Below are 9,311 nucleotides of genomic sequence, written 5' to 3' on the forward strand. Positions count from 1 at the left end.
AAATGTAGCAGAACAGTAGCTAGAAGCTAAAAGTAGCAGAACAGGAGCTAGAAGCTAAAAGTAGTAAAACCGGAGCTAGAAGCTAAATGTAGCACAATGTTAGCTAGAAGCTAAAAGTAGTAAAACAGGAACTAGAAGCTAAAAGTAGTAAAACAGTAGCTAGAAGCTAAATGTAGCAGAACAGTAGCTAGAAGCTAAAAGTAGCAGAACAGTAGCTAGAAGCTAAAAGTAGTAAAACATGAGCTAGAAGCCAAATGTAGCAGAACAGTAGCTAGAAGCTAAAAGTAGTAAAACCGGAGCTAGAAGCTAAATGTAGCACAATGTTAGCTAGAAGCTAAAAGTAGTAAAACAGGAACTAGAAGCTAAAAGTAGTAAAACAGTAGCTAGAAGCTAAATGTAGCAGAACAGTAGCTAGAAGCTAAAAGTAGCAGAACAGGAGCTAGAAGCTAAATGTATGCTGAAGCAGATTTCAGTGGGGTTTTTTTTAATCATCAGATCTCAAATTTGTTTCAGAGAAATATTTGAAGGTGTTAAAATTTAAAACCATAAAAATCTTAGCAGCGATCTCCTGGATGAGGCGAAGGCTTTTATAAAATAATTTCAAACCACAAAATAAAAACAACCGTCTTGTTTCCATTTCTGCGTTCAGAAAGAATAAATCTGTGTGCAGATGGAATTAGAGCTGGCTGATTATCAGAACATGACTCATCGTTTTCCTCTAAACTCATTAGGAAATGTGGGTTTAGAGATTCCTGCTTATTAAACACAATTGGGTCTAATGAGTTGTGGGCTGGAACCAGAACTCTACTGAGGCTCCTAAAGCAGCAGGTCTGCTTTTATTGGACGTCATTATTATTAGTTTTGTGTTTTCTGATGAACATCAAGCGTTTTTATTTGAAAGTATATTAGACAAACCAACTAATGAGCTCAGATTTCATGAACTGGAGTCTCAAATTTAATTGACTGTTTAGAATTATAAACCGTAGTGAAGCTGTCTACACTGTTTTAAAATATGATTATTATTATAATAACTTCTTCCATCCTTTGTTTAAACCCAACCAAACACATCAAGTTCATTTGGAGTCAYCAGAGAACCCTGAGTTCTGACTGCAGGTGCTTGAGTTCAAACATCAGCTGCACTTAATGTGATGAGGTCATTTATTTACCTTCGCTCTGTTGTCTTTTTAGCTTTCAGATACTGTCATAAATTTAGTTTTAGCTTCAATGTTGCTGCTATTACAATCCTGTTTTGCTAATTTTAGCTGTTAGCTCAGGTTTTATGTTCGAGGTATAATTTTGATACATGGCTTTTAGCAACAATACAGCTACATTTAGCCTTCTGCTATGATTTAGTAACATTTAGCTTTCAGCTACTGTTTTTTATTTTATGTTCATGGTATAATTGTACTACACTGAGCTTTTAGCTACAATCCAGTCTCATTAAGCTTCCAACTCTAATTGAACTACATTTAGCCTTAGCTTTCAGCTATAGTAACATTTAGCTTTTAGCTACTGTTTTGTAAATTTTAATTTCAAGATATGATTTTGCTACATTTAGCTTTTAGCTTTAATACAGCTACATTTAGCTTTCAGTTATGATTAAGCTACATTTAGTGTTCAGCTACACTTTAGTTAATTTTAAGTTCAGGATATGATTTTGCTGCACTTAGCTTTTAGCTACAATAGAGCAAAATGTAAATTTCAGGTAATATTTAAAAACATTTAGCTTTCAGCCACTGTTTATTTTAGGTTCATTGTATGATTTTACAACAAAAAGCTTTAGCAACAATCTAGCTCCATTTAGCTTTCAGCTGATTTAGCTATAATAGAGCTTCAGCTCTGAATTACCTACATTTAGCCTTCAGTTATGATTTAGTAACATTTAGTTTTCAGCTACTGTTTTTTAGTTTATGTTCATGATATAATTTTACTACACAAAGCTTTTAGCTACAATCTAGCTACATTTAGCTTTCAGCTGATTTATCTATATTAGATTTTCAGCTCTTAATTAGCTAAATTTTGCCTTCGTCTGTGATTTAGTAACATTTAGATTTCAGCTACTGTTATTTTACGTTCAAGGTATTTCACTACATCTAGCTTTAAGCTACAGTCTAGCTACATTTAGCTTTCAGCTGATTTATCTATATTAGATCTTCAGCTCTGAATTAGCTAAATTTAGCCTTCGTCTGTGATTTAGTAACATTTAGATTTCAGCTATTGTTATTTTAGGTTCAAGTTATTTCACTACATCTAGCTTTTAGCTACAGTCTAGCTACATTTAGCTTTCAGCTCATTTAGCTACATTTAGCCTTCTGTTATGATTTAGTATCATTTATCCTTCAGCGACTGGTTTAATTTTTAGGTTCAAGGTATGATTTTTGCTACACTTGGCTTTTAGCTACAATCTAGTTACATTTAGCTTTTAATTTATTCAGCTACATTTAGCCTTCAGCTATGATTTAGTTACTTTTAGCCTTGAGCTATGATTTAGCTACATTATTCTATAATAATCATATTTGTCAGTGTGCCCTTTAAAGAGAATATCTACACTGAAGCTTTTTTTTTAGGTTTTGCTAAACTTCAGACATGAAATCTGTTAAAAGCAGGAGATAAACAGATGACTCAACACAGCAGCTGAAGGCTCCAGCAGCCGAAGGTAGCAGCTGCCGTCACAGAACATGAATGAGAAACAGATAATAGGCAAAGGTTGAAGCGAGTCGGAGGTGGGCTCTAAAAATAATTTCATGAACAAAACGCTCAGAAGCACTGGAAGCCCACCTTATCGTGATGCAATCAGTTTCTTTATGGTCTCACTCTGTCCGCGTCAAAAGAGGATGGATTATTCGGCTGCTTGTCTTTATGTTTGGAATCACAGGACACCAGCAGCCTTTTCATATGAGGAACAYGTCCTGAGCCCAAAGCCCAGTACTAACAGACCCTGCTATACAGCAGCAACAGAAATATGGAGATAAATCAGTCTCACAGAGTGTGAACAACAAGGTTCAAGCTCTGATCTGCTCACCTGTCGATGTGGTGTTTGASACTTTCACACCTGTAAGGCTGCTGAAGAGCTGGGACATCTGAGCTTTACCACATTTACTGGATTATTGCAGGAAAATACATTTCTGACTTGTTGCTCATAAACCCTACAGAATATTAAAATACAAACAATTACATTACTGGGTTCTAAAATGTTACTGTGCGGCTGAAATAAACAACCTAAAATGAGTTAAAAGGAAATATATCGGAACAAATAAATACTTTAATGGAAAAATACATTTTCCTGGTAGTTTTTTCCACAAAAACAATAACCTACTCATTTAGATTTATTTTGGCTGTACAGTCCAAACAATTTTTATTTTATTTTATTTTATTTTTTGTGGAGAAACTACCGGAAAATTTTTGTAGAAGAAAAATCTAATCAATTTACCTSAAGATAACCTTATAATATAATTCGTGCAGACTGAACATTTGAAGCAAACCACTCAAAATTATACTTTTCCGGTAATATTATATTTATTTGGTGTGTGTGGTCGTATCTTGTGTGCATGTGAGGATTGTGAGACTAATTTATCTCCATACAAAACAACAAATACAACAGTAAAGATGCATGCAWGTGATTTATTTTGTAAGCTGAAGGTGTTTCTGGTAAGTCTCTAGCCTTCGTCCACATCGTCCGACACGTTTAWGATTTAAGAACTGTTGATGGGTCGGAGGGGCTGTGATTAACTTGAGATGCTCTGGAAAGTTTGAGCAACAAGACTGCGATGCTCAGGTGAGGAAACTGAAAGCAACGGTCTCTTACGTAGGACATCGAACTGCCTCAGTGCGCACCGACGGTCTGATACCAACAGAACCACATCGTCTGCAAAGAGTTGAAACCAACAGCAAACTGGACTGAAGACGAGGGATGACCCTGGTGGAGTCCTACCTGTAAGACCTGTTTCTTGGGTTGTACCGTGATGGTTAACTCTACCCTTTAACAAGTTTCAGGAGGATTTAAAGGTCCAGAATCTGTTTTTAATGTATTTTTAACACTGTTTAAAAGCGGTGGTGTTGGGCTTTCAGGTTGCAGTAAAACCCACCTGATTAGAAACACTCAGACTTTGAGAGGGAAACGTAAACAGTTGGCTGAGTGCACAGCTGTCCGCTCTGAGCTTCGGTCAACACTTCTTATCAAATCAAATCAACGTGTTTGATTTCTCTCCAGGACTTTTATTTCCCTCCACTCAACGGTGCAGGGGGTTGATTTTGTTTTACACTTAGAATTTTATCAAGTAACCACGAAATTGTGAGCTTATTTGTACATTAGAGTGAGTTTAAAATCCAAAAAGGCGTTGTGCAATCGTGTCGGTTTATTTAGGGTATTTTTATCTGTTTGTTGTTAGACGAGCCGTCTCGCTTTTGTTTTTGTGGCTTTGTGGCTCTGGTCTGCTGTCTGAATGTTTACGTCACGCTCGGAGCACCCATCACAATGATTCATGAGTCCCTCCTGGTGCTGGAGGTGGCAAACGCTGGTATTTCTGGGACAGACGCACGCTGGCTGCTGCTGCTCTTATTGTTCCATTTTTTTTTCAACATTTTTTGGCTGTTTTCAGAGCAGGAGGCGTCGTGTTCCAGATTTAATCTGTCGATGTAGATTTTATTTTCTGAAAGTGAAGTTTTAAAGTTTGGACTTAACATCAGCTGTAGGTTTGTAAGGATTTGAGCTGTCATATTCACTGTTTATGCTGATGTATGTGCGCCTGCAGAGCCTGAACTGGAGGCAGTTTAAGTGGGTAAATGGATCTTACTTCCTCTGCACAGTTTCCACCACTGAGTCAATAAACCCAAATAAAAGCTGTGAAGCACCAAAATAGCTACACTTGAGTTAATGCTCCCTCCTCTTTATTAGTATAATGTGTCTCTGCAGGAGTCCCTGTCAGACCGTCGGTCTGGAAAACCCACTGAAGCACCCTGCAGGCCTGACCGGGACGACCCGAGTCCAAACAAAACAGGAAGTGCTGACGTTATGGAGGTAAAGCAGCACAAAACTTTTATTATCACACACTGCCAGAAGAAAAGACAAAAACTAATGTTTATGTCTGTCTGCTTGTTAGCAAAATATCTGCTGAACCACTCCAATGAAACTCAAAGAAAAGGTTGCATGCAGAGCTGTAGGTAAGGTAGGCATTTGCATAGGGCTCCCAAGCTGAAGGGGGACCCTGAGGGACGGTACTGAAGTGGCCAAATGCAACAACCATATAATGATACTGAACATATTTTTATAATAAATTAATATTGTACAGTGTTGGGCACAATTCCATTAATCTGCTAATAGTTTAGCTAGCTTCTCATTTAGCAGATTGGCTTTTTTGATAACTTTGGAAAACATTAGTGGACTGATTAGTTTCTGCTAATTTTAAGTCCACTAAAAAAGGGTAAACCTTTCTTATTTTTATGCCATTTATCCCGAAACAAAAAAAAATCTATTCCCTCCTACAAGCAGTGTTGGACGTGTCAGGCACCGTGTGTTAGCATGTAGCATCTTTAGCAGCTGAACTTAAATTAAGAGTGTCAAAAAGAAATAAAATTACATTTAACGATATTTAAATAATGAACACAAATATTGACTACCTTTTAAAATATAGTACAGAAAGTATTTGCCATTTGTTATTTGACTAACTTTAAACTGTATTTATAAAAATACAAACTCATCAGAAAGACTTTTATGCTGAAAGGAGTAAACTGGAAGTCACAAGTTAGATGGAGCTTTAACTCTGGTTTGGATTGGCCGCCCACCTTCAAATTAAAGCAATAAAAAGTCAGTCCCACCAGCTTTAGTGGTTAGCGTCAGCTTCCGCTAATTTTTTTTATCTGTGTAGCGGATTAGCGTTAGCGGAACTTGTTAGCGGATTAGTGGTTAACAAAGCTATGTTTTTAGTTAACTGTGTCCACTGGGATTATAAATCTAAACGCTGCCACAAATAAATTAAATGTTTTAATGGCACACTTAACCTAACCATTGAAAACATGGATGAAATGAGACATTTTAAACAAATGAAATGTATATTAAACATGTAGTGTTTATGTAGATGCAGTATGGTCCTGATTTACAGTAAATTTGTTCTTGAACAGATATTTTCTGACAAAATAAATGCTTAGAAAAGTTGATAATCCAAACAACTTATATTTACATTCCTTTTAACATAGTGCTGTAAATGACACAATGTTAATAATAATAGTAACTATAATTCATATAATTCTTTTTCTTTTGTCTAACTGTTGGAGTTGACCCAATTCAAGATGGCTGACCTTAGTCTGCTCAAAAATGTCTGGAACTCGGTTTAGTGTTGGAAAAACTGGTTCATATTTGTTGTGGTAGTAGCTGATTGTCACTCCCAACACATACTCCAAGCACCGACACATTTTCCAAGATTATCGTGAGATTGTACCATGTCGTTTCCCAGGTTTGACCTAAATGTCTAGGACTTAGCGGGCCTTTATTTCTATTTTTGTCAAGACAATGAAAAGATAACTTACGTATGAGCAGTGCTCCTCCAAACACATAAACCCATCTAATAACGGAGTTTTGTTTTCCCTTCTGTTGTTGTCCCTGAGCTGTAATTCACTGCCTGAGTCCTCATGTTTACAGACAAGCAGATTCATTAGCATCTGTTTGTTTCCATTGAAAGCTGGTGTTTGGATGTGGGAGCAGCGCCCACCGTCCTGCTGTCTGCGTTCGTGCAGGAGGAGGACCGCAGGGAAGACGTGCGAGTGATGGATCGGGCGTCTGCGTAGATTAAGAGTCCACGCCAAAATCAATTGTTCGTGAAGGAGGGGGGAGCAGCTGGAACAGAGGAGCGATAATTACTTTTTTCCACCACCTCAGGTTGGCGGAGGATGTTGACGCGAGGCTCGTTGGTTTATATTTGTTCAGCGCAGACGTGACCGAACCGTCGAGGCTGATTTAGGAGCTGAAATGAATACGGAAGCATGAATGAAGAAAACTTTTACATGTTTATAATGAGGGTAAACCCAGCCAGCAATGATCTTTAATGCATTTGGGTGTTTTTAAGACAAGTACAGAACTGCCTCAGCCCCATAACGACCTCTTCACACCTAAAACAGAACAGTAACTATAATTTAAAGGGGATTCATCATGCAGAATCCACTTCCTCTAGTCATGTTCCAGTTGTAAGTTGAGTCCAGCCGAGATTTAAAGGCAATAAGGGTCAGCAGGGTGCTGTTTTTATTAAAGAAAATGATCTGTTTACCCTTCCTTCTTGTGTTTACAGGGATATTATGGTCTGTAGCTGAAGCGTCAGGGCAGCTTGTCAAGATGACTGACAGGTTTCAGGATGGCAGACCTGACAGGAAGCAGTAACTGTGCTTATTTTGAGGAGAAACGTCACTCGGGGCTTAAGAATCTCAAAAATCTGGTTAAAATGCTGAGATTTTCTGGGGTCAGCCTCGTGTTTTTACAGTAATTACGCTTCGTAGTACAGCGCTTCTGACACTTTAATGGCCTCGTTCGACAGGGGGAAGCGATCCCAAAGCAGGTTTTCTAACGTCTGATTGCTAAGTATAGGCTGCAGCTGACAGGGAGCGTACCGTCAGTGAGGAAACCTAAAGGAAGGTTGATTCAGCTTGTAGAGAAGTGCTGAAATGACGTGTGGGAGTGAAGGCTTTTATAGGAGGCCAAAAGCAACCATCTACTGTAATAATGACTGCACAAACAGGAGGGGTATGAGGGGGATTTACTGTCAGGGTGAAACATCAAACAGCTCAGATAGAAACTGTAGATAACTTCTTGTTCTGGTAAAACAGACTTTAAATCATCGAAAACAAGACTTTAGGAGCATTACTTGAGCATCTAAGGTTGTATTTTGACCTAAATGTGTCCTTAATAACGCCATGAAATGATGAACGGGGACATTTAAGTATGGAAATGAGTAACACAAAATGCTGTTTACCTGATTTGCCCACGCCTGCTTTGCCGAACACTGCCAGCTTGACCTCYGGGCTTTTGGCCATGACTGCGACCGGCGAAGCTCAGCGAGCCAAACGTTGAGTTCAGAGATCAGCCGACCATCGTCAGCAGCGTCTGAAGAGACACGAACAGAAAGTGAGACGTATTTAAACATAATGAATACATACGGTGAGCAGTTTCCAGGAGAACTGGCCTAAAGCTCTTTTATAAAGGTGATTTCTCCTTTTTTTAAGGAACTGTATAAATATTAGGACAGAAACATTTTTCGGCACTAATATTCCAAACCTGGCCCAGCATGGCTCGGTTTGATGAAAACCAGAGAGTGAAGCGATGAAAGGCTGTTAGACGAGTCTGATCAAATAAATCCCTTTGTACCTCGCAGTGTTGCGCACATTTCTGAGCACACCAGGTGAAAAAATAATTATGTAGCGTTCGTGGAATGCTTTCAAGAGAAGGCAAAATTTAAATTGCTTTTCAACTTTAGAGGCATGGAAATGACTTCATTATACAAGTATGACTAATTCAGTATAATGTGAAATATATTTTTAAGGCTAACTGAAGACTGACTGTAGTTTTATTTATTAGAATCTCGTTAAAATGGAACAGAACGTTGGATTTTATGAGATTAATGTTCACTATAATATTCAGATGTGGTCAGCTCTGATAAATGTCTGTTTCTAATTATTCCAAACATTTAAAACCTTCTGGAATTACATTTTAAATCTGTTGTCAGGTATTTATAATCTGAAATATTAAGATTATAGGTAGTTAAGTAGGTAGGCTGGTCCTAAGTTTGGTCAAAAGGTAAGTGGTAGGTGTGGAGGTAGGTTGATCAGATAGATAAATAGGTATGTTGGTCAGCTGAATGATAGGTAAATAGATTGTTTGATGGCTCTTCGTTTGAACCTCGGATCAACAGGTATGTAGGTTAGATGACAGGTAATTAAGTAAGTAGGTTGGTCCCAGAGGTAACAAGTAGATAAACGCGTAGGTCAGTCTTGAAGTTGGTCCTAAGGTTAACTTGTAGGTAGAGTGTGGGTAAGTTGGTAAATTAGTTAAATGGAAGGTAGATAAGGAGGTAAAACTGTTTTTAGGTATAACCTAATGTCAGCCGGTAGTTCAATTGGTTGACAGTTAGAAAGGTTGGTATTAAGGCAGGGGTGGGCAATCCTGGTCCTCGAGGGCCACAGCCCTACAGGTTTTGTTTTTCCCTGGTCCAACACTCCTGATTCAGACATTAAATTACCTCTTCCAAGTTCTGCAGTATGGAGGACCCAAACTGACATAACTAGGAAAAAAAGCAGAAAAATATTTTATACACACACACACACACACACAC

The 9,311-nt window shown here is 38.1% G+C and overlaps 1 protein-coding gene and 1 long non-coding RNA gene across 3 annotated transcripts in view; one reads left to right on the forward strand and one right to left on the reverse strand.

Annotated features, from left to right (window-relative positions):
* The window catches only part of rerg (RAS-like, estrogen-regulated, growth inhibitor), a 42,497-nt gene that overhangs the window by 24,160 nt on the left and 9,026 nt on the right, over positions 1-9,311 (reverse strand). The window contains exon 2 of the mRNA XM_014025205.1: positions 7,956-8,086. Coding sequence (XP_013880659.1) covers positions 7,956-8,016 — 61 coding nt within the window. The 5' untranslated portion in view covers positions 8,017-8,086. The remainder of the gene's footprint in view (positions 1-7,955; positions 8,087-9,311) is intronic.
* The window catches only part of LOC106529718 (uncharacterized), a 15,400-nt gene continuing 9,414 nt past the window's right edge, over positions 3,326-9,311 (forward strand). The window contains exons 1-2 of one of the 2 annotated variants that reach the window (XR_001311670.1): positions 3,326-4,778; positions 4,913-5,017. This is a non-coding gene — a long non-coding RNA (uncharacterized LOC106529718). Of the gene's footprint in view, positions 5,018-9,311 lie in introns of both variants that reach the window. The other variant, XR_001311669.1, reaches the window with a different exon arrangement.

The sequence above is a fragment of the Austrofundulus limnaeus genome, unplaced genomic scaffold (assembly GCF_001266775.1).
Source record: "Austrofundulus limnaeus strain Quisiro unplaced genomic scaffold, Austrofundulus_limnaeus-1.0 Scaffold461, whole genome shotgun sequence".
In the NCBI taxonomy this organism is placed as follows: Eukaryota; Metazoa; Chordata; class Actinopteri; order Cyprinodontiformes; family Rivulidae; genus Austrofundulus; species Austrofundulus limnaeus.